This window comes from Protomyctophum parallelum (genome assembly GCF_964188405.1).
Source record: "Protomyctophum parallelum genome assembly, chromosome: 6".
Taxonomy (NCBI): domain Eukaryota; kingdom Metazoa; phylum Chordata; class Actinopteri; order Myctophiformes; family Myctophidae; genus Protomyctophum; species Protomyctophum parallelum.
In genome coordinates, this window is record NC_139701.1 from 34,894,192 (window position 1) to 34,919,771 (window position 25,580).

Consider the following 25,580-nt stretch of genomic DNA (forward strand, 5'->3'; position numbering starts at 1 on the left):
CATCACTTTGAAGCTTCAACTAAACTATGAAAAGTCACTGTGTCACACCCGCCTTGTTCATGCACAAACTGCTGTCCCAGTACATTGAGGAATTGATGTCATGCCTCAGAGTCAGAGGTCAGCCTCTCTTCATGTTCCTTGCATCTGAAAGGAAAAAAAAAAAAAAGTTTGACACTTTCACAAAATGGGGAAAAGAAAAAAGCCAGACTACATTTCCAACCCCTTGAAAGCAATCTTTGGACCAAGTAACACGTGACCTTTATCCATACAGTACCTAGGCATGCAGCAGTTAAAGAAGCAGCCACTCTTAGTTTTGTCCTTTAGTCGGTATACCCCCGATTTTGGTTGATCTTTACACTCCGACAAGAACCATTGTACCTCAGATGTTGGATCTCCACTCTCCTGTTGTTGCTAAAGATATGAATTAAAAAAACTTGTCATACAAACTTGGAACGTGAGGAAATGGGGCTTAAATGGTTGTCTAGAATTCATTATGTTTTACCTTGATGGTGTCATAGGTGTTGGTTATGAGAGTGATGAACAGGCTCAGGATCATGTAGATGAAGAGAGACACAAAGGTATAGAGGTACACCCTGCTGAAAATCCAGATCAGCCTGCTTTTATGTTGCATGTTCTTAAAGGTGGGGAACATGTCGTCACCATTGATCAGTGAGAACAGACACTCTGACACGGTGTTCAAGGTCCGGAACTAGGTCAAACAAAAGAGAAATAATGTCAGCAGGGTCATCAATCATCGCTTCATTTTCAGAGTACTGCATCAGCTCTGTTGGACTTCTATTCTATTGTGGTCCTGTCAGAGTAGCTCAGCCTGAAGCCCAAAAGCCTAATCTACCCTGACCGGGGAGATCTCTCTTCTTGGCCTAACAGTAGATTGAGTTTGAATCTTGAGAGACTCATTTCAGAGCAGAAGAAGTTGGAACACAAAACCCACCCAGGGAAAACTAAATCCACCAGGTGAAACCAGAACCTACAGATGGAGCTGGGAATAAATGCATAAACCGGGTTGGATGTGGCATGTGTGACAATGGAATAGGAATGCTTAACTACTTGAACCCTAGCGTCCCCAGTCTAGAATCTAGGCATTTAATAATGGGCAAACATTCGCCCAAAATAGCATAGATATAATGTGAACACTACTTGCCTTCTCATGATATGGGCCAAGGACAATCCATCCACAGAAACAGTAGCTCAGGTAGATTATCCCAGCACAGCAGATAAAACGTATAACATTTGGGAAAGCAGCCCTTAGCGTCAGGATGAGAGTCTGGGAGATATTCACAGAGCAGAAACAACACACTATAGAGAACTAGATCCCCATACAGTACAGAGCTGTAGTGTCTAGTATACTGCATGTAAAAAGTCATAATATCAGTAGGCCTATATGAGAATGAACAATCATGAAAAGCTAAAACTAACTCCTGAGAACAAAACACATTGTTTATATCAAAGTAGCTTTATTATAGTCTAGTATTATAAAAGGTACAGTGAACACACCCACCAAAAGTCTTTATGTATTCTGCCTAGTGTGTGAACACCCTTAGTCTAATCATTATTGCAATGGCATCATACGGTTATTGATTTGATTGCTGCTATTACTTTGGGTTTGACACTCAAAAAGGAATCATATCAAAGGAGCAAACGTATCAAAAATGTCTCAAACATAAAAAAAGACCCAGTCTTACATTGTACTTTTTAAAGTAGCCCATATAGCGGATGACGCCGATCCAGACGAACATGGTGCCTGTGCCAAGAAAGATGCTGCACACGTCATAGCTCGTCAGTGCCTGAAAGAAAGTGTGCAATCAGACTGGCTGTTACTACATCCATTTTTAATTGACCTAGAAGTTATCTTAGCCCTAATAATAATAATAATATAACATTGAATCACCTTGGTCTGAATCTCAATTTTGAGAACTGAGCCAATGATGGTCAGTGAGTCACTGAAGATGATCATTAAATACCAGCCATTTAGAAACTCCAATCTGTCTGACCAGGAGACATCTTTACCATTGTGGTTCCTGTAGTAGATTGTGTACTCCTATGAAGAATAGAGAGGGGAAAAAATACAATGCAACAAGTAGTTTTCTATAAGGTAGAGAACATTGTGAGGGGTGGTAAAAATCACAACATGGAGTGACTACCATCTTATGTTCATGCGTGTTTAGTTGACTTACAAACTGCAGCTGTAGCCCATTGAGCACAGATCGAGTGCAGAGGGTTAGCGATATGATGCACATTATGATGATGAAGCAGTCAAACAGGACTGTTATGTATATGCTTCTAGCATCTGAGAACACAGAAATGTTGATTACTTTTGTTCTTTATAATATGTATGTGCAAGTATCAAGACTGCAACCTTACATAAACACGGAAATTCTGCCAGACCGCAGATGCCTTCTTACACTAGTGTATACTTACATACCCCGGTTACTTTCCAGTCTCTACATTCATTGATCTCCACATCATTGTCCAGGTCAACCTTTATTCTGCCACTGTGGGCTTGGTTGTCGAAAAAGATCTGTTACCCAAAGTGGTATTCAAAGGGAAGCAGATCATTTTACAAAGGATTACATTCAAACAGGCAAACCCCATTGCTCAACATGCCAAACCTTGTAGCTCCACACACTTATGAAAGATCCCTCAAATAGTTGTCCTCCAGTTAGCTTAAATGGATTATGCAATGAAACGTACATACCACATTGTATACTCATGTATAAATAGTAAATACCTCACAAAACTATTGTTACTTGTAAAGCAGCAAGAGAATAATCTGCGTCACATGGAAACAAATGAACTCGAGCCACAAAGACGGGTCAAGTGACATACCGTCACATTGAAGTCATAGCAATCTGGCAGCTCTCTGTGTCTCACTGTCTGCAGGTTTATAGCCTTGAGGAGAAAGGTGATTGTCACAGACAGCAATCTGAAAGTCAAATCAGGCAGGCCAAGTTAGGACAGACAGGGATTGTCACTCGATTTAATACACCAATAACCGATAACGATGTTCCAGTTTCTCTCACACACATACACACAAATAATATAAAATGAAGTGTTTACCAACCTTTTAAAAGGTAGTTTGAAAGTTACCGGTAGTGCATCTCTGGCAGACTGATGGGACATTGGATAAATCTGCAGGCAGTCTAGGAGGCCGGATGTTTTTTATTATTACATTCGAATGGGAATCATTTTTCACTTATCCCATTATTTAATTTCAGGCATACATAAGTATTTCATCAAATATAAATAGAGGTGCTCCGATCAGGTTTTTTTGGGTACCCCCACCTTCCCCGGCACCTTCCGCAGCACTGTGGCAGTTTACGGTGCCGTGGCTCCTGACGTGCGTCGTCGATAAGACACATGCATAGCTGGTTAAAACTCACCTGTGGCTCCCGACATGCGTTGCCGGTTAGAAATCACCTGTGGCTTCCCTGTGAGGTTAGGGTGTCAGACTTATGTGCCGGAAAATGCGCACACATTTGCAGTGAAAATGGGCCGATCACCGATTGGCGGCCGATCGGAGCACCTCTACTAATAAATATCCATATCCTACCAGTTTCCACCGTGGCATCTACTTCAAAGGTCTCATTTCCAGGATAGATGGTACCATTGCTGTAGTATGCTTGACACAGAGACATGGGGGTGTACATTCCACCGTTCATCTCATACTCATGATTTCCTACAGAGATGTTGCGAAGCCGTCCATACTACAAATATCAATGATAGAAACCCCTCAGATGGCATGTACAGTACTGACATCAAACTTGCGTAAACACACGATGGCCACTGTACACCATAAAATATGCAGTGTTATGATCAATTTGTTTAAAAAAAAATACACTCAGGATTTTACAGCGTACCCTTTCAAACTTAACCCGAGATAAAGACAGCCTACCTACATGATATCCACAGAATACCGGTAATTGTTTTGTCCTGAAGAGTAGTTTTATTTGAGATAATCTTATCTGAGCATAATTCACTTCAACCGTAATTTAAGCATAGGCGAGTAGTGACCACTGACCAGGTCAAAGTCCTAGAACTTTATAGGGGTTTCGAAGTCCTAGAACTTTATAGGGGTTTCGGCTCCTGAAGTAATAAGATTCCATCAATAATTGATGACAATACAAAACAAAAGGTTCGTATTGTCACGCCACCAAAACATAAAGATTCAGGAATAAGGAACTACTTGCAGACTTTGACTTCCAAGGGGTGTAAAAATATTATAAAAAGTAACAAGCATGACATCATTTTGTAGTTCGAATAACAAGAAACCAAACAATATTGCCTCCAAGTACCTGTTCAATAATGAAGTAGATATGGTCATAGACATCTGTCTGTTTGTAGAGAGCATATGTGTCGATGTAGGCCATACCTACATCGACATAATCTTTCAGGAAGAGGTTTTTGAATGTCATCAGATTTTCTTCCTTGAAGGTGACAACCATCTGGTTGCTCAGTCCAAAAGACACCAACTGGCATGAGAACAATTGAGTCAGTAACACGTACAACTTCAACTTATGCTTCTAAATAGGGATGGGCAATGAATCTGTCATCAAATCGGTATCTGCCGTTATCGGCCTTAAAATGCAATATCCGTAATATTATATTGGTTTTAGCAGATATATTTCATAATAATTAGGTTAAAAAAGGGGGGGGGGGGGAGCCTGTTACGAGGAAGGCTGCAAATTCTATCAGTGTTTTCTGGGGAAGCTTTCAAAAGAGTCAACAAGTTTGAACATTTTTAAATAAAAATATTACATTCAAGCTATTTATGTTGGGATATGGGCCAAGATTAATAACAGTGCAACTCTAGTTTTGGAATAAAGAGGCATTGCTTTTTTCAAATTCAGTGTTTTCAGAATGGACAAAATTATAAAAATGTAATACAGAATGAGTCAGATCATATCGACATCGGTTATATCGGTTATCGGCGATAACAGCAGCCAAAATGTCTCATCAGTACATCCCTACTTCTAAACCAGTGTCTCTCAAACGTTTCCTTTGGTTCCATGTTTGCCAGAGTTACAAACCCGTACATGTCCATTTGGTACCCCCCTGAGGGCCCCTGGACCACTGTTCTAAACAGCAGTCACAGACCCATTTGCTCAAACCACATTAGAATGCACTACCTGAATTGTGATTATGGCGATTTTGATGACCTGCAGGATGAGTTTCCACGGTTTACGGCCACGAGCCTGGTACTTCTCGCAGGGGTTCATGAAGTAGTATTTGATCTTCCTCCTGAGGTTCTCTACGTTCTCACGGTCCAGGTTCTCCCAGGAGGGGAGGCCATTTGTCCCACACACTGATGAGTACAGGTCACTGGACTGAGTGGACTCCTCCATGTCTGAAATGACATGACGCATGGAACACATTAACATTTGAGGAAATAGGCAAATGTGGGAGACATGATGTCATGAGGTACTACGTGGCTTAAACATCTAGGCTATAATGTTACGCGTTTACATTTAGTTATTTGAGCTACATTCTAGAATAGAGAATGAAGCTCAAATAACTAAAAGATGCTATCAAAATATCTGTGGTGGGATCAAACACAAGTAAATACCCCCCAAAATGGTTAATAAGTTACTATAGGCTATATACATAACTGTACAGAAACTGAGCTTTTTGTTGACTTGGATTGCCATTAAAATGCCAGAGGGCAGCCAGCTGTATCAGGTATGGCTGTTGCTTAAATTGCAGTGTTCAACAGTTCTTTAATGTAAATGTCTGAAAAATACACAAACATGAATCCAACATATTAGCCAAGATAATGTGTTTAAACAATACACCTGCAGGTTCACTTGGATCCACTAAAAACATGTGGAATACTTCCAAGGTAGTCTCATATCTCCCAGTCTCAACAGACATTGGTGAGACAGTGATCAGTTAAATATGATGATAGCTTTGAAAGAAAGCCTCTCATGAGTCTCATCAAGTTGAAGTTGCATATGTGAGGCTTCCTCATAGTTATAAGCTGTACGTGAATTTAACTAACTGAGGTCCTTCCTTGGCCTGAAAAGCTGGTGTTGAACGTGGACTGTTTGTTGTTTTGCAAATTGTAGGCTATAATTAACTTTACCTCCACTAGAGTTTGTCTAAAGTTTCAGGGCTTCAATCATTGATTCGAACACTAGTAGTCTTACCTGAGCTACCGTGTGAGCCGTGCTGAATAATAAACAGCATCTCGCGGTTAGATAATTTATCATGATGATCATCTACCATTGCGTCTAATCCTAGTCATCTATTATGCTACACTATATCTGACAGCACCATGCAGTCCAGTGGATAACTAACAGTGGTGTGGGTAACATCACTTACCTTATAACGTGACGTAGCAGGTTAGTCAATGTCAATTTGATTGATCGCCTCCACCTGTGCACCTGCGGTGGATCCTGCCTTCCTTCTGTTCTGTCCAGTCCTCTCTGACTTCAATTATGGGTTTCACTTGCTGATCGGTTGGTATTGATCCATATTCAACTGTGCTGCACCTGTTCTGAAAGCTGTATTGTCTCTTCCCACAAAAGCTCACCAGACACAGACAGGCAAGTGAAAGGGTCATGAAAAATTAAGTAGATCGAGGTGTGCCTTAAAATGGTGGACGTGATTGGCTGTTGAAGCTGTCAGTATAATTTACCGATGTAACTATAGCAACCACACTAAACAACTCCAAGGATCTCGGCACGACAGCACTGCAACTGCAACTGCAAAGATCTGAAGGGTAATTCTTATTAGTGCACCACGTACGTAGCCTATAGCCGCTATGTTCTCTGTTGTGAGTGTGGGTGTATTTCTGAAAGAACATATTATTAACTGTAAACAGTGCTGTTTACTGTTTAGATTAAATTGGTCATAACTCTAGTCATGACTCATAAGCTACATATAGCCTATAGGCTACTCAGACCCCTCAACCCTGCACTCTAGTTATTCTGTTGTTATTGTTAACATTATTGTTTGCATCAACATGTGGACAGGCCAGTTGTTTGTTAGCAACGTGTAACTTTGTGACGTTATTAAAGAAACAAACAAACAAAAAAGGCAATAAGCTTAATTAGAAGTAGCCCACTGTGTACCATGAAATTCTATTCGCCCCAGTGAACGTTTCAGTTATATACCACAAGATGTCGCTCTTGCATTGGGAATTGATGTATCAAAACTACAAAAGTGGGGTAGTCTGCTGTGTGTAAAAACGTATTCATTTTCATAAGAAGAACGTATAAAAAATATATGATAGGATCATTCATTATTAGAATGACTATTCTAGATAAACATGTCATTACTGCCCCTTACAGTATAGTCAAGCCTCCTACAGGAACAAACATGCCCTCCAAGATACGAAAGAGCGCTGTCAGTGCAAGGAAAAGCAAAAGTGAGCAAGTTGACTATAACATTAACATTTATACACATTTATTTACGTTTAACAATTACCAATTAAAAGCGATATTGCTAATACAAAGGTGTCTTTCTTTCATTTCACTCTTAGACAAAAAGGAAGATTTGTATTCTGACATGGAGAGTGTTGCAGAGTCTGGTAAGTTGTAAGGAATAGAAGCCTTGATGTTCTCTACTGTAACATTAACATATAGAAAAACAGTACGCCTAGTTTATTGGTGGTAGCTCATTTCTCCCTTTTTCCTGGTTACGAAAAGAGCACACGAACCATCCAACATACTGCTTACATGTCTCCCCTGGTATGATTATAGATTTATTTGTATTTTCTTTTGAGATGTAGTAGGGCTAGGGCTTGTAGCAATATCATACATTTAGGTGTGAGGTGGGCCTCTCAGGAGAATAAAATACTTCATATAGTTATCTTAAGCATTACATTTAATTAAGTACAATTGTATATGACGGTCAAGTGGTTGTGTGTGCTTGTAGGCCTATCAAAAATAAAAACGCACTGTCAACCAAATGCAGGTCATCATTGTCAGGCCTAAAGAGCTAGCCCTGGATGACCATAAAAGGTCTAGGTTACACTCAGTGTTCAAATGGACTGTTATATACTACTAAATATCTTTAATACCAAGGTGGTTTCCTTTTATTTTCCACTTTAGACCAAAAGGAAGATGTACTACTTACACCACCTTCTGGCATGGGGAGTCTTGCAGAGTATGGTAAGGAAACTTTCCTATGTAGCTTACATGTGAAACCAGCCAGTATATTTACTGGTTACACATGTCTGACTGTAGATTTCTTTCTGGGTGACAATACTGCTTCCACTGTGCTATATCCAATAAAAGCAGAACAATACAAGTGTGTAACAGTAAAGCCCCCAGTTATTTTATCCATTTGTAACTCTAAGAGTGTACAAATGTAGGCTAACCAAATAGACCCATAAGGGTTACATTTGTACACTCAGAGTTAAATTACAGGTGGTGTAAGTGATATTTGTTGTTGTTGTTGTTGATATAAGTGTTAAATGTCTCTATATTGCAGTAGTAATCACCAATATAGAGTGTTCAATAACAGGGGGTCTTCCTGTTTCTTCAGTTAGCAGAAAATACACTTTCAGGTCAGGATAATAATACAAAAAACATATATATCATACAGGATAAGTATGTGATGTTGCAGTGATTAAATAAAACCAATTTGGACCTGGAACACTATAAACATGCAGTTGAGAAGTTGTGCTTGTGGAGTTATATCTCCTCCTAATTGGATGAAATTGGTATCCCAACCTGAAAATGTATTTTCAAAATGTATTTCACTTTTGAACATACCGTAAACATTTAGTAATAATAAAATAATACACTACTCAAAGAAGTAGTTCACCCAAAAAAATCCTAGGCCAATTATTATTGGCTCAGGAATGCGACACAAACAAAACAATCATGAATTCAAGTCTTCATGAGGTCTGCCTTTTGAAAGAAAATAATTAATTTTGTGGGTGAACTACTCCTTTAACACATGTTTTACTGTGTAGTATGTCATGTCAACTTGATGACTTAAATGAAGTCATCAACATGACTCACTATAATAATGAAGAGTGGGAAGATGAGGGGAATTAAAAAGGAAATGAGATGCCAAAGGAAGTTGAAATCACAATAATGCAGCTGGCCTGCTATGAGGTCGAGTGGATCAGTAACAAGCTGTCTGATATAAACTCTGTAATCTAAATTGGTTCATACAGCTGCAGTGTTCTTGTGTTTCTCTACTGATTCCCATGAAATTCAATAAACCATTAGCAACCTGAACTCTGCTCTCTGAATAGACCGGCGGAGTGTTTTAACACAAAGAGTCATGGGAAAACAATACAGTTGATCTCCAGTCAGTTTTCACTATAAGGTGAACATACTAGAACAAGGTGAAAACAGTAAATTGAGATGTTTTGACGTTTAGTTACCTGCTTTGTCTGATGATTATTATACCACATACCATAATACATTTAAAATAATATTGACCTAAAATGCAGTTAAACCCTTTCAAACAAATATTGAATTATACTTGTATAAACTTAATTATCCACAAGTCAAGACTATGATAAAACAAAACATTGTGAGTAGTTCTTTGTCATTGTCATGTCACCCACTAAAAGATAAACTCTAGAGACTGTGCCACATTGTGAGCTTAGGGATCTGCAAAAAAAATTTCTTCTTCAAAATCTGAGAAATCTTGACCCATTTTCTTTTATGGGGGTACCTGGAACAAAATAATTTCAAATGGAGGCCTGTGGCCAAATTCATATCAATTTGGTTGTCCTTGACATGACAATGTTTGAGATCCCACTGGCCTAAGGCACAAGCCTGTTTTACTATGAAGTGGTGATGTAATGAGCATGACACGGCCCAATCATCAGAGCTATCTATGAGAGCTATAGGAAAGATATATGCATTCTTCTGCTGTGAGCCCATGTATACGGTTGCATAGCCTTTGGACATGCACATGTCTACAGGTAAGCTTATTATCTCTACTCACTCACGGTTCCTCATTGTTGGGGTTTCTTTTATATTCAACGGGCCGGCCCTGAAAATATGCTTTTGGTCAAATACGGGTCAAACGAACAGTGTATCTTTTTACCGCAGATTAGGTCATATAGCTTTTACGTGGGTTGGTCGTAAAAATGGTAATAGAAGAGTTCTTAAAGTCACTTTGTGGTGGTGGTGGTGGCAGCTAAGATGGGAAGACACACTCTCACTCTCACGCACACATACTGTAAACAGTGAACACACACACACACACACGCACGCACGAACACACACACACACACACACACACACACACACACACACACAATTTTGGCCCGAGGATGGTGCTAAAGGAAATATCAGGAGGTCACTCAAATACATAGAGGTCATCTTCCAGGGAACGTGAATGTGTGCATCAAGTTTCATGGCAATCTGCCCTTTAGATTTTGAGATAACTTGTGTGCAAATGGAAAGTCAGCTGGCCTATGATTAATCTCCCGGGAAACATGAAGGTGCCCAGAAATCTCCATGGCAGTCCCAGCAGTAATGTTCGAGATTATATCGTTTGGGACCAAAGACTGCCATCCAGCCATCCTTAGAGCCCCACCACTACCAGGGCTATAAACAACATGAATTGTCTCAGACTGTATGTTTTTAGTAAAATATGGTCTGTGCAGCACAAACCAGGCCCTGACTAATATAGATCCCCTGTGTGTTTGTGATATAACTTTTGAAGGGTGTTATACAAGGCTGTGGCACATTGCACCTCATCCTGTCTTTATTCTCTCGAGCAAATATTTCCCATGAATAGAAGTGCCAAACTTGACACATTACTGTGTGAAATGAAGGGTGTGAGTTTCCACTACAATGATTTTGGCATGGGCCCTTAGTGGTCTGCGTAGAAAAGGCTGACACACCCAGTTGGGAAGTGGTTACTTAAGCTGTACTTCAGCATTCCCAGCGTCCCCTGAGCAACCTTATGGAAAGACTTTGAAGAGACCACAAGCGGGATGAAAACTATCATTATGCAAAGCCTTGTTTACTGTAGCGTGCACTGGACCCAGCCGATGCTTATATATCCAAGGGAATCTCCATACATTGTTTATTGAAACGGTGGCTGCAGTTCTCTCATGGACCTTTACATTAGTGCAACATACTGGTCGAATGTCTTAACTGGGCCGATTATGTGTATTGAGTTTATAGATCCATATCTTGACCCACGTAAAAATATGATGCAGCAAAAAATTGTTAGTTTTAGTCATTGGATCCAGTCTATGATATTGCAGGTAATGTATATATTGCAAGGTGGTCCATCCCTCAGGGAGGGGAAAGATGAGGTTCACAGAGGTTGTATGTTTGATCAGGAAAGCAGGCGTGAGACTCTGTCACTTTGTGTAGGTTGGGTGACTCAATGCTAAGCATTTTGCGGCACCCCCTTTGTACGTATAAGGTTGCTGTCGGTGGGGTGCAGTAGCTGTTTTGTATATACATCTTTAACTCTCTTTTTGTGTTATTGTACATTATGTGTTTTAACTTTTATTATAACTGTAGTCACTTCTTCAGTCTGCCATAATTATGTTAACTGTTTTCTGTGCTGTAAATTGTCTGTTAAGCCTGATGTATTAGTTGCGCAGCAGAGTTGCGCACCGAAAATAGCAGATCTACAAGCTCATAAGCCCTCCTATAGATCATCTACTGTATGTTCGGTGTGCGACATGACATGCAAACCGATTATAAATCAGGCATAACTCATTCTGTTTTCTCTAGTGTGATACTTTACAATCTCTTACCTTCATTCAGCATACATTATATATGTTGAGCTGCTCTGATTCTGTAACCACCTCTTTTTACCTCTTGTTTAAATAAAGACAAAACTACTGTAGAAGCTGAAATGCCATGCTATGATTAAAACAAAACAAAGGAACAGACAGAAGCAACAATTGAAAGGGGGCACGGTGGCACAGTCAGTAGTGCTGTCGCCTCACAGCTAGAGGGTCCTGGGTTTGATTCCCGCTGGGGATGCTGTGAGCTCTGGGTGCGTGTTCTCTCCTCCGCGTCATCAGTGCCTATACCCGAGGCGGGGTTGGAGAAAGGGCCTTTCTGTGTGGAGTTTGCATGTTCTCCCCGTGTCCCCTAGGTACGCTTACAAAAAACATGCAGTAATCCTGGTCTCTAAACTACTTCCCCCTGGCCAGCCGGGGCGCCTGATGGAGGGGAAAGGAACTGGTCAGAATAACGCGTTCCTTCCACACACTATGTCCGGCCGGGGAAACACTCCCCTGTCAGGTGAAAAGAAGCTTGGACTCCTCATGCATAGACGGAAGCATTAGGTCAGTCCGCTGCCCCCCCAGGTTAGCAGAGGAAGTGTAGCGCCCAGGATTACATTAGATAATTGACACTGAGTGAAAAAATGGGTTGCAAAATCGTGGAATAAAAATGATATAAAAGGGGGAAACAAATAAGTGACAATTGTGACATCCAGGTGTTTTAGCATGCTGGGATGCATACACCATGTATTGTAGGTTAAAATCCCGATAACCTTTGAGTATATCACAGCCATTCCATGAGCCCACCTGTCTAGTGTACCTGTGCGGTAGCCTATCTAACAAGTAGATTATGTAATACATTTTCCTATTAAAGAAAAGGAAAGATAGAAAACGTTAATAATAGCTTGAGTGCTTCCTGTACCACCAAGGTCACCCCGATGACATCCTCCCCATGGTCCTGACCTCAGCCACCCAGGAGCTGTTTGACTGTCGTGCCGACGAGGACGTCACAGGGGACAACCCCTACAAGCTGCTGAGAAAAGACGACATAGTACAGGACATGAAGACGAGGGCGGCGGTGTCTGATTTCAGCCCTGTGAAGCAGATTGTGCTGGTAAGACTCATCCATTGTCACACAGTACCACTCAGACAAAACCCCTAAGCCATGTTGAAGATGCACAGACCCTAATGTTGGAGGACCATGGGAACGAGCTTAGCATCCCACTCACTCGGACAATCTAGGTCACCGTTTGTCAACCAGTGGCTCACGGACCACTGGCTGTCCAGAGCACAATTACAGGTGTTCTTTGGCAAAAACTAAAAAAACTAAAAAACAATTATGTTGACATTATATTTTTCAAGTCCATCAAACTTAAAAAAAAAAAAAAAAATGTTTGAACTAATGGCCGGAGAAGAGCTTATTAATGAAATAACAAGCTTGTAGACTGTCTATGTTCGGGGCGAGACACCGGACTGCAACACATAAATCTGGTGTTGGGTCATTAATGTTAAATATAAATTTATATATATAGTGTGTGTGTGTGTGTGTGTGTGTGTGTGTGTGTGTGTGTGTGTGTGTGTGTGTTTGTGTGTGTGTGTGTGTGTGTGTGTGTGTGTGTGTGTGTGTGTGTGTGTGTGTGTGTGTGTGTGTGTGTGTGTGTGTGTGTGTGTGTGTGTGTGTGTGTGTGTGTGTGTGTGTGTGTGTGTGTGTGTGCGTGCGTGCGTGTGTGCGTGCGTGCGTGTGTGCGTGCGTGCCTGCCTGCGTGCATGCATGTATATACATAAATATGTTTTATAATATAACGTATGCTGAATGTATCATCTATGTATTGTTGGTATTGTATAGGATTACCCAGAAGATGAGATCCTGCTGGTGTTTGACTCAGACTTCACATATGGACAAAGCTTCTACCTGGTCCTCACGCCAGAGGCCAAGGAGAGAATTCTCGGTGTAAGCCATGCAAGTGTGATGCTGATGATGCTAATAATGCTAAACATTAGTTACAGCACATGAGGTTTTCTATTAGCTAATAGCATATTATGTAATGCCCTCAACAGCAATCTGAACATCTCCTTTTTCATCCCCAATAGTTGCCCAGCCCTGCTCTAGAGGCTGGAGACGAGGAGGCCGTTGAGGATGAGGTGTCTGAAGTGTTTGTCCAGAAGAGCCCAGAGCCCCAGACATGGATATCACTGGGCAGTGAGCTGGAGATAGAGGGCCAATCTGTCACAGAGTCAAGATCAAAGGTACTGGACAGTAAGAGGAGTTACATTAACACTTTGTGTCACTATTAAATAGTCCTATCAAATTTTGATAGGACAGTAGACCGACAGGAAATGGAGAGAGATAAGATGATGAGATGGAGAGTGACACGCAGCAAAGGTCATCGGGATCGGGATTCGAACCCGCAACACGTTGTTAGGCGCCCAACCGCTTGGGCCTATTTTGGGGCTCTTTGTGCCATTATTATTGATAGGACAGTAGGCTGACATGGAAATGTGGAGAAAGTGGTGGGGAGCGACACACAGTAAAGGCCGTCGGGATCAGGACTCGAACACGCAACGCTATCAGGCTACATTGAATGTAGCTTAGGTGTCGTAGAGGTCCGGGCCACATTAACACTTTTTTGCAGCACAGCCGTAGAGTTTAAAGCAGAAATAACATGCATTTTAAAACTTTTTTTTATATTTAATATCATATTGTCTATGTCCCTCAAACTTATTTATAATGGTTTCCTCAATCACCACTCTGATATAACCAGTCCTTGTCATTTCTTTCTGTACTTTGAAAGCAGTTTTAGCTGCAGTACCACAATGTCCTGAGGTGGTGGGGGTGCTGATATGCAGATTATTTAATATTTGATGCTAGATAAAACCAGGCTTGTTTCCATTCCATGCCAGCTTGGAAAATCAACAATGGTGGACATTGTAAACAAAGTGGAAATGCAAATTTGGAACTGAAGACTGAGGAAGAGGAGGAATTATACAAAGTAGGGTGACATTGATGACATCATGATGAGGCCAAAATCAGTTGAGCTCTTCCTGAGAGCAATTTCCATTAAAGCACTTATGATATGAAAGCCTGATTGTTCAAAATTGGTTATTTGTGGGGATAGAAAACACATATGGGAGCCCCAAAAACACAAAATAAATTGAAAAAGTAGAATTTTATGCTATAGGTCCTTTAACGGCATGTCCTCCTGTCTGTAGCTATCTTACTTTGTGTGAATGAAGCCACACAAATCACAATGCAGCGTTTAGTGCAAAAGACTATATTCATGATCATTATTTGAATGGATCAATTCTTTGATTCATTAATCAATGAGTTGATTGTCTCCGTACCATTTTACGCCTCTGATCTCTTCGCCTCCAATCAGCTGAGGTACAGGTTCTCCAGGATAAGGAGGGAGTTTGGTGCGCCTGTTCATTTTTCTGACCGGAATGTGGCAGATGCTAAAGATGGCTTCATAGAGTGTACTCCTTACCAAGACCTCAACTTCAGCATCAAGCAGACCGAGAGGCACTATGGGGTCCAGGCCATCTCCACCGTCCAAAGCTCCAGCACGCAGACACAGTGGTACAGTCAGTGTGCTTGGAAATAATGACGCATGCTCATGCTTTAATCATCATCTGCAAATTTCATCGAATACAGGTTTTATTGCTTAAATATGACTAGCTAGCACATCTGCAGTGGTTGGAAGAGGCCTCCCTACTATTCCATTTTAGACCCTGATTCATGGTGTAGCCCTGTTAAACATCAATGTCTCCCCTGGACGATCAAGTATTTAAAGGTTGGTCTCCCACTTGAAAGACCGGAGTTCAGATCTCGGGTATAGGACATGATTTTTATGTAATGCAGCTTTAAGACATTTGCAATGCATATACTGTACAGTGCATTTATTCCTGCTTTTGTACCCTCAAACTGAACGTCATAGTCCTATAATCTCTATGTTCACCCGATAGCATTAATAATACGATCATCTGTCTATCTCTATTGTTTAATTGTATTCCTACTCTACTATTCTTACTAAACAAATGTACCTTTTTACAGGAAATATCCAAAGAATATGTGCACCCAGTATGAGCCACGAGAGTTTAGCGAGGAAGAAAAAGAAAGGCTACTTCAATCTGAGAATCTGAAGAATTTCATCAACTCTGTGGCCTCTAGGTAAAAAGGAGCAATTCAGTGATTGATGTGTCCTTCAGCTTCTTCTTAGGGGCAATATTTTAATGTATGGGTTGAGTGAAAGCCAATTCAAAAAGGTATACTTTACTGCACGTGCCTCAAGGGGACCAATGAACATCCATTATTAAAATGTGAGCCGTGTCAAGATATTCACAGGTATATTAGGACAATGACTCAGACCATTTACCTTGCCAGCCACAACACATTTTGTATTTATGTGCTTGTCTGTTCTTGCCAGACCTATAGAACGATGCCTGCAAAGGTGAAACACTGCGGTTTCAATGCCGTGTAGGCCTACCATAAGCTTTGTAAACAGTGGTTCTCAACATGGGGTCCAGCCAGGGAACAGTTGGGAACCAAATGGACCCTAATGGGTCTGTAACTCAGAGAGTGTTCCATAATAATAATCACTGACATTTGGCCTCACTCACCACACCCTGTGTGTTATGTACATAACTGTGTGTACAGATTGTTGAAATAAAAGATCATGATCCACATAGAAAATCTTTACTCATTTCACACTCAAGACATTTAAATGGAAGAAAATAGTCTGCTCACCATTCAAATGAGTTTGTCAATCTTTTATTGCAGGTTTGATATAGCCATCCAGCAGAATGAGATTATGGATGTATTCTTCGATGACCTCAAGGCCCTGAGTGAGGAGGACAGTAGCTTTGGAGGAAAGACTGACACTCACCTAAAGGAGTATCAGTCCTTCACAGACCTCAACTACAGCAAGGAGAAGACCATCAGTGACATCAAATGGCACCCCACCATCAACGGTGAGGTACACATGCAGGTCACAAAAGCTTTCTTTTCGTACTAGCTCAAATAAAAAGGTAGTAATAGAGGGTATGCGCGTGACATCATCATCAAACCAGGAATGCCTACTGAGTGGCAAAAAACTACTTTTCTGGCCTTGACAGCCCAAACATCCACACAGAAAAGTCATATCTGATTGCATTAAACAACGTTAAACAATGTTAAACTCACTTTGCATGTTGCTTTGCCACTCGATTTGCCACTCGGTGTGCCATTCACTTTAAGCATGCGCATACCCTCTATTCCAGAATATATGCTCAGTAGGAGACAGCTTGTCGATAAAGTGCTGTGGTGCAATGCACACTGCCATGTGCCCGTTTTTGAAAAAGGTTCAATATCATTATAGATTTGTTATTCGAGATGGATGTACATGTAGCGCTTGGAAAGAAGCTGTTCTGGAACTGTCTTTTTGGGCATTTAAAGACACAATTGTGTACGCCTCATCATAGCAAGGAGATGCTTTTGAAGGTTCTTGGTGCACTAATTATTTCATGGGAATGGCACTAATTCTTTCTCTCATGGGATGGGAATAGCTCTCAGAGAAAACTAATCATAATAAAAGGAAGAGCCGTGAGCCGTGATGTTTTCAGCCATGTTACACTACCAGTCCATACAGTACATTTAAAAAGCTACTAGATACAATCTATATGGCGCCTTTATAAAAAACTATAGCACACTACTATCCTGGGAATGGTTTGTCATTGGATGGGTCAAGAAAGAAGTTATTGACTCTCCATGCTGGTTGGCTACTTGACTTGGATCTGCCAACTTTGTCAACGTTATCATCACGATGTCCTGGTACATTGATTTCTAGCCTTTTATTTACATGGGAAATTGTGATTCCGCCAGTAGGCATACAGTACATGCTGGAAAATTACCATGACGTTTTCACATGAGATGGATTTAAAAATTTCACACCATAATTCCTGCACTTTGGCAGAAGAGACAAAACCAAGACAGCCATAACTTCCTGTATGTGTGATGTGGGTGCCCTGCCGTTCCTTTAGGAGACGGAGGTCGTGAGTAATTCCAATTTCCACTTTCCCAAGAAAGATTAAGAGAGGACGACTGCGGTGGGAGTATAGTAGAGGGGTGTTCTGTCCAGTGAATTGACGATGATGTGTGGTCGGCTCTCGGCTGTGCTATACTGTAGGTGTGATAGCAGTGGCCATGACAGAGAGAGTGTCCTTTGAGGAGCGGATCGACCACTCTACCAAGCTGCTCCTCAACCCCTCCCTCATTCTCTTCTGGAGTTTCTCAGACCCCATCAACCCGCAGGTATGAGAATCACTCCTCTCTCATTTCACTGTCTATATTTACACAGCCACAAAGGATTTAATTCTTTCGTCTTTTTTTCTTTTTTTTCTCTCTCTCTTGGCTCAGATCTGATCTGGGTGTCTATGGGACCAAAACACAAAACACACTCAAGATCCTTCTTTGCCCTTGTTAGACAGTGATGAGAAGATCAAATGCACTCCACAAAGGGTTAAAACGTAGATTTGTCTGCTCATGCAGTTACACTCTCTCCCGCTCTCTCTCTCTCTCTCTCTCTTGCTAAATCCTCACTGACAGCTTACAACCAGTTTCTTTCTCTCTCATGTCAGATCTGCTTTCAGATGACCTTTCATAAGAAATGGCTTGAAAGACTTGCTTTCTGCTGTCATTCATCACCATTGTTTGGTTTGGCAAAAGTAACGGAGGTGCTCAATCAATAAAAATGAACTGCAAAACTACTCACTGAGTAATGTGAGTTGTGCATGCACGCTCTGCACTGCTGCATGCATCACGGTTAGGTTTCACTGTCTGGAATGACTATGAGAATAGCAGTAGATCCTGGATAGAGAAACGAGAGACATTATATATAGGGGGGACGGGGGACGACGACATTTATTTAGTTCAAGATTTCGTTAAAGGATTTAACTACTGGAGTTCATTTTTGCAGCTGACTTAAATATCTCCAAAAGAATGAAAGCATAGCACTGAAAAATGAATGCTTTTGTAAAACAATCCTGCAAGGTATTTTTTCACGTCTGGTGAAATAGGATCATGCCGTATATGCTTGGCTTGCAGGATTAAAAGCTGAACTTTGTATGGACTAGAATAAATAAATACTTGAGATGGCAGAGACCCAACACATGAAAGTCTCCACTTTGAAATGTAATATCTCTGCAATGTGTGTGCGGGTTTCTCATTTGTGTCGCTCACAGTTGCTGCTGGAGTGCCCAGACGACGTCTTTGCCTTCGAGTTCTGCCCCTCGGATCCAAATATTATCGTTGGCGGCTGCATGAATGGCCAGGTGCTGACCTACACTCTCTGCCTGCTTGCCTGTCTACGTAGCTACCTGTCTGTCTATCTATCTCTCTCAGTTGCTCCTTCCCTCGCTGTCTCCCTTTCCATCTCTTAACCACATAGATATAGACCCTATAATGGGCAAAATAAGGTGAACATTTGCCAAGAATAGCTGATATAGAAGCTGACAACACAACACGTTGTGGAGATCTTGTCTAGTTGAGATTTACTTTAGAGCAGTGTTGATTTTGTCTACTAAAACGACGAAAAATGTTCGTCGACTACCTTTTTCCACTGATGAAAACTAAATGGAAACTATGCTATGATGAAAAGACTAAATATACTGACAATTTCGTCAACAAATAAAAACTAGACTAAAATGTTAGGAAGGGACTAGTGGACAAGAGATCCAGTAAGTCATTTTACACATGGTTGCATGCAGAAAATAGCCGATCTACAAGCTCGAGCTTGTAGATCGCCTATTTTCAGCAAGTGTAAACAACAGTCATTACGATGACATCAAAATACATTTTAGTCGACTAAATCAACTGTAGATTTAGTCGACTAAAATATTATGATATTTAGTCAACTAAAACTAGACAAACACTAAAACATTCCAGGTGACTAAAATGTGACTAAAACTAAATGAAAACTATTCATAACAAACATTGAGACACAACAAACATTAAACCTGTATATGGGAGGCGCCCCTCAAAAATATGAATTACATTTAGAGAATAGGCCCGCCCTATCAATATGCTATTCATAATCTGCTCTCTATTGTTTCCATACGGAAACAAGGTGTAGTTATGATGGATGGATACAGTATGGGTGATGTGCTTTATGGCAGGATGTGTGCTTGGCTACAGTTTCGCTGCAGGTAATTGATCCCCAGTAATTGACTTTGCATTGTTTGTCGTCTCAGGTTGTCTTATGGGACATTTCCGCTCACAGCGAACGGCTGCTGGGGATGCAAGCTGGCAGTGGAAAGAACACCTCTGTCAATGCCCACGCTTTCGTAAGTACCCAATATCCTCCTATGAGTTGGTTTTAAATGGCCCTGGGGTGCACAGTGATGCCGTAACAGCATCCGGCATGCGTGCTGTTGCCATCTGTTACTCTACTTCCTCGACTGCTGGTGATGGTGCTTTGGTTTATATACCAATATGGATCATGGCTTTATTAAAGACTTGAATTTTGGTATATTTACCGTAAGGACAGGCTGTGCTTTCCAAAGGTGCTGTATGACAGGGAGCGTTGATGATACGCTGGTCTCTCTCCTCATCCCCAGCCTTTCATTAGATGGGAATGCAGTGCCCGACAGTCCTTTTCAAGCCAGCCACAGCTGTCACAACTAGTTCCAACTAAACTACTAATGGCCATGTGCCTCGTCTCTGCTACTTTGTAGTTGAAAGATCGTAATCACTCCTATCGGCACAGTTTACAGGCAGCCTAATAGTATTAATAATAACACTGATTTGCTTTGTTTTTAGCGGTCCATGCATAAACTGCTCACTCAGACTAGAAGGACCTCACTGATATGGGTTCTGCTCAAAACCTCAAGTAAATCAACAACACAAGTGGTTGTGTATTTCTTGAATGTATGATTATCTAAATGCCAACAACCCAAACAGTTCAGCTGCTTGACAGATTGCATGTAATAATAGTCATCGTCGGTAAACCCCTTATGAATCAGTATTTGTATTTTTACTTTTCATTTTCCTTAGACGGGTGGTGTAAGACCGGAAAGGTGGGAGAAAGTCAGGAGATGAAATGTGTCAAGCGGTCATATTTACCGCAGTCGAACCCACAGCATTGTGATTACATGACAGTGACTTTCAATCACAAGTGCACGACATGTGCCCACTGCACCACCCAAGACGGCCCTCAGTAAACTAGTACTGTCCCTCAAAGCCTAACCTCCGCTGACATCTTCCACCGGGTTGCTGTGCTTAAATAGACACATATGCCACCATCATCCAGCCCTCGTTTGCTTTGTGTGTTTTTTATTGCCTCTGCTTTGGAACAGCTGTCTCTCCCTCCTTCTCTCGCTTTCTTTATCAACCTCCCACCGTCCCTCCATCTTTCTCCTCCCTCATCCTCTCTCTGGCACACTTCCCTGCTGTCTCGCCGTCTCTCGTCTGAATCCCATCCTCCACGTTCACGGTTCACCTCGCTCACCCCCACCACACACACACACACACACAGAAACCACTTCCATTCTCTCTGCCCCTATTTACTCTTCATTCTCCGGAGTCAACATCATCTGCCCAAATTGTCCAGCTGTTACACAAGGCAATTGTCTCCCCCCCATATGTGCTATCCCACGGCAGATAACATGGGCAAATCAGACCAACACTCCCACCCTGTGTGTTTGCAGTGCAAACAGTAGCAGTGTTATCTTCTAAAAGCCATTATGTAGGCGCCTAGCGCAGCAGAACGGTGCTCTCCAATAGCACCTGTTGCTAACTTATCAAGTTATCAGATGAAGAAAGCCAGCTAGGGTACATTTCTGTTTTGTTCCCACTTATTGTACATGATATATCAAACAACAGGTGCTCAACAGCAACAGCATGGCCCAGCTAGTAGTCAATATATACACAGATTACACACACACACACACACACACACACACACACACACACACACACACACACACACACACACACACACACACACACACACACACACACACACACACACACACACACACACACACACACACACACACAGTTACCCAGCACCAATTCCAGTGCACTAGGGTGGATTTTAGCCAGTGATCCCTTTTAATGAGAAGCAGACACAGTGACAGGCAGCAGAAAAGCCAAAGTACAAACTGGAATCACATGCAGAGATTTAGACTTTCAACAAGAGAACGCAGTTTTTTTCTAAACAGCGTTCTCTTGTTCAAAGTCTGAGCTGGTATTTCCACTTAGTGAATTTGACAATGTGTAATAGTTGTGCCTAGAAATCTACTCTATCACTGGCTTGCTCTTTGACTGTTTATTCCATTATGGCAGTGGCAGTGCCATAAATATGGCCATTGTAGAAATTCCACTTTTCACTCCAAGATGCAAGCAATGCCACAGCAAGTGCTTGCTTGCGCTATACTGTACCTGTCTTGTTGGAAGGAAACTATGGTCACAGCACAATTTTATGGTATACCCAGTTAGACTAAACTATTTGGTATTTTGAATATTTTACACGGGTTAAACACTTGAAGGATCGGCTATAAACAAATATTTATTTTAGTGTTTTTCTCATTGCAATTGTGCTTACTATTCGAAAAAGAATAAGGTGCTGCAGACGTGGCAGTATTAACAACTTAATAGCACAAAAAAGCAACTAACATTGCGATGTGTTGTGGGCTCGTATTTAAAAGAATATTTTATAGATGTTTTTGTATAGATTTGTTTTCACCTACATGCCCAAATGCCAGGTTGAAAGTGGTTAAATATGGAAACATGATGAGGAAGGTGGGGTAGGTACTTTATGGTACCACTTTTGGAAGCTTCTGCATTTTAGGACTGAATTGTCAGAGGTCTCCAACTCTCCATCCATGCTGTAACATTCAATACTGCATCCTTTCTTTGTGTCTGCCCTCCCAGAAGGACTTTGAAGAGAAAAGAGAAAGCGAGACCCCTGTGGTGCGCTACTGTGCCGTCTCTGCCATTGAGAACAGTCACAAAGCACCAATTACTGATGTCCAATGGCTGCCGGAGACCTTTGAGGTACAGGGGTCGTATTGGGGATAAGGGCTGAAGGGGCCTGGAGAGTCAAGAGAGCAATATTACTGTAGATGGAAGGAACTCTGATTACTTGGTGCGTGAGTCATTAATGGAATGTTACAGTAGCAAAGATTAGATAACTTGTTCTTCTGTCAGGGGAAGATGTGATATGAAGTAGAATTAGCCATATATACTGTTTATACATATCTTTGTAGATTTTTACTGTTGAGTATAAATACATCGTGATAAGGTGTTTTATTTGTAGGACTACTTCTACATCCTGGTGAACATTGGATACATTGTTCAGTGATTTCTTGATCTCAGGCCCACTTGGCTTTGTCTTATCATATCTCTAGTAAACACTTTTACAAAGTCTCCTAATCACCAAGTGCAACTCAACACATACAGTAACAGATGCTTTTCAGCCTTCACACCTAATTCATTCGCTGATAGTAAAACACTTTTGACTTAAAAGGGTTCTCCATCTAATTTTGGGATAATGACTTCAGTGATTGTAATCCAACCAGGCTTAAAAGCCCCTTAACCATAAACAGTAAAGATCTTGACAGAAGGTGGGGTGCCAGCGGCCACATGAAAGGAGGTGATAAAGGTGAGAAGCCAGTGGCGATAGGCAACACAACACTGAAAAGGAATGTGGTTCTGGGAAATTGTGTGGCATGTGCTTTATGGAACATAACTGGAATTGAAAAATATGATGGGTCATAATCACGGTTCGATTTGCATTTTCTTAACCCACTTAGGCCCTATACTACACTCACTATGCTACTATTTCTTTATCTTGAAAAAATTAGGAACGTCATGGTTAATGTGGTTAACATATTTTTGTATTAATATTTTTTTAATTCTGATTATCAGAAATAAATAATAAATATAAAAATAAATATAAACATATTTTCCCAAAATGAATTGCATGTATGATGAGTAGTTTATTTCGATCTTTAAGAGGGAGACATTACACAAAAACTTACTTTTTCTTTTTTAGGTGATCGAAAAGGCATAGGCAGAAGCTTAAAGCTTATTAGTGCCTATCCTTATCTCAACGTATTCCAAAATACTGTTGAAGATATGCATAACTTGAAGATATACTGTATTTTATTCAGTCATATCCCCACCAGTGAAACAAATCAAGAGAGGGGGTTATCAAAGGCAGAGGCATGCTCCCCCCCCCCCCCCCCCCCCTGACTCCAATTGCCTTAATTGGCATCAGTGGCACTGCTGACATTTATAAATATTGCTCCTTGTCAAAATACCACATGGGGTCAGTTGACTCCGTTCTGAGTTCTGACATTAATCCTCTGACAGACACTGACAGATGGTATTGGAGGAAACCACATGAAACCCATAATATGACATGCCATTATCACCAGGCTTTTCCAGCAAATCTTATTGTTGGGCTCAGTGAGGTGCATGCAGCAACCATGGCTGACAGATACAAACAAGTCCCTCACAAGTTTTGAGCAGGATACCGCAGCACTGCAGCACTTGCAAAACTCCACTGTATCTCCATGTTTATCCCTCAAATATCGTGGTTTCTACATCATGACATGACAATAAATGGTGCATTTATATAGCACCTTTATCCAAGGCACTTTACATAGATTGTGCATTACATTCACCCATTCACACACACATTCATACACCGATGGCGGCGGAAACCATGCAAGGCCAGCCAACCAGCACATCAGGAGCAATTAGGGGTTCAGAGACACTAACTCTGGGGGAGCCCGGGTTCGAAATGGCAACCTTGCAGTTACCATCCGGCCACTCTACCCCTGAGCCACCGCCGCCCCCAATGAAAGCACCACTGATCTGAGACGTTTGGCTGGTTGGGATTTTGAGGAGTTTCGTAAAAAGCTTGTATTCTGTCACCGTGCAGCCTACTGTCATACATCAAAGAGTCATAAAACACACAGACAGTCATCTGTTTAAGTAAAACAAGGCAATCATCAAAGTGCCTCCAGGGAACATACAGTACATACTTACATACATACTGTACATAAATCTACGCAACAGCCTTGTTGGTTCTAGGAATAGTAGGTTCTACGATGTTGCTGATTCCTTAACCCTCTCCATGGCTTACTAGGTGACGAGGATGGGGGTACCGGTCGAGAACAGCAATAATGTATGTGTTCAACTTGTCACCTGCGCCCCCGACTGGTAAGGAGACATTGATCATAATGAAGAACTGTCTGCTCACAACTAATGCAAGGGATGTGTGGTTGATTTGAATTATGATGTACAAGTATGCCTGTTCATTATACTGATTGAAATATTATCATCTGTCTTCATATTTGGCCAGTAATATTTCTATATGTCATATTTCTTGTGTTTCTATTTCATGTCCTCTGTACAGTTGTGTGATGTTCTGGGACATCCGGGCTTCCCAGAGGGTCACCCCAGTGACAGACAGGAAGCAGAGGGTTGAGGAGAAGATCCTGGAGAATCCCCACGGTGTCCCAGAGACATTCAGACACCTGGACCTGATCTGGAAACCACTAGTCCGGGTATGATATACTGTGATGATATACAGTATGATATATACTGTATAGCCAGCCAGTCATTCATGTGTACAATATGTCTGTATGTCTGATCAGTTGATTAACCTGACACAACAAGTTTGTGTGTGAGCGTGCGTGTGTGTGCCTGTTAATACTTGTGAAGTTAAAATTGTTCTTCTCAACACATTTGGCAGGTTGCTCTGCCAAAGATTGATAACAGTGGGGAATACAGCCCTTTGAAATTTAGCCTGGAAGACAACAGCTGTGACAGTCATACAGGTAGCAATGCAGGTGAGGGAGTACATTTCTTGTGTTTATCTGTCTCCTTCTCCCACCTCTGCTCTTA

At 41.3% G+C, this 25,580-nt stretch overlaps 2 protein-coding genes across 4 annotated transcripts in view; one reads left to right on the forward strand and one right to left on the reverse strand.

Moving 5' to 3' along the window:
- Positions 1-59: 59 nt before the first annotated feature.
- On the reverse strand, positions 60-6,417 carry mcoln3b (mucolipin TRP cation channel 3b). Of its 2 annotated transcripts, XM_083766386.1 has the most exons (14): positions 6,340-6,417; positions 5,148-5,365; positions 4,314-4,490; positions 3,572-3,725; positions 3,083-3,161; positions 2,848-2,944; positions 2,440-2,539; positions 2,196-2,308; positions 1,910-2,059; positions 1,704-1,805; positions 1,163-1,285; positions 503-709; positions 275-411; positions 60-144 (listed from the first exon to the last, which is right to left on the reverse strand). In XM_083766386.1, exons 2-14 carry the CDS (start codon positions 5,361-5,363, stop codon positions 99-101), a joined length of 1,701 nt encoding a protein of 566 aa, XP_083622512.1. In that variant the 5' UTR covers positions 5,364-5,365; positions 6,340-6,417; the 3' UTR covers positions 60-98. The 2 variants fall into 2 exon arrangements, with proteins under 2 accessions (XP_083622512.1, XP_083622511.1); XM_083766385.1 differs by having other exon boundaries at positions 77-411.
- An 862-nt stretch (positions 6,418-7,279) lies between these two features.
- The window catches only part of dnai3 (dynein axonemal intermediate chain 3), a 30,828-nt gene continuing 12,527 nt past the window's right edge, over positions 7,280-25,580 (forward strand). The window contains exons 1-16 of one of the 2 annotated variants that reach the window (XM_083767184.1): positions 7,280-7,387; positions 7,502-7,549; positions 8,073-8,132; positions 12,619-12,803; positions 13,536-13,640; positions 13,781-13,936; positions 15,067-15,266; positions 15,741-15,857; positions 16,467-16,657; positions 17,851-17,975; positions 18,905-18,994; positions 19,913-20,005; positions 22,596-22,718; positions 24,820-24,893; positions 25,090-25,240; positions 25,429-25,525. In XM_083767184.1, coding sequence (XP_083623310.1) covers positions 7,339-7,387; positions 7,502-7,549; positions 8,073-8,132; positions 12,619-12,803; positions 13,536-13,640; positions 13,781-13,936; positions 15,067-15,266; positions 15,741-15,857; positions 16,467-16,657; positions 17,851-17,975; positions 18,905-18,994; positions 19,913-20,005; positions 22,596-22,718; positions 24,820-24,893; positions 25,090-25,240; positions 25,429-25,525 — 1,864 coding nt within the window. In that variant the 5' untranslated portion in view covers positions 7,280-7,338. The remainder of the gene's footprint in view (positions 7,388-7,501; positions 7,550-8,072; positions 8,133-12,618; positions 12,804-13,535; positions 13,641-13,780; positions 13,937-15,066; positions 15,267-15,740; positions 15,858-16,466; positions 16,658-17,850; positions 17,976-18,904; positions 18,995-19,912; positions 20,006-22,595; positions 22,719-24,819; positions 24,894-25,089; positions 25,241-25,428; positions 25,526-25,580) is intronic. The other variant, XM_083767185.1, reaches the window with a different exon arrangement.

Coding starts and splice junctions, on each gene's coding strand:
- mcoln3b (XM_083766385.1), bottom strand. CDS start 5,363: ATGGAGGAGTCCACTCAGTCCAGTGACCTGTACTCATCAGTGTGTGGG. Junction 3,726..4,313: donor TCTACTTCATTATTGAACAG/GTACTTGGAGGC, acceptor TGATATTTGTAG/TATGGACGGCTTCGCAACAT. Junction 412..502: donor ACACCTATGACACCATCAAG/GTAAAACATAAT, acceptor TCATATCTTTAG/CAACAACAGGAGAGTGGAGA.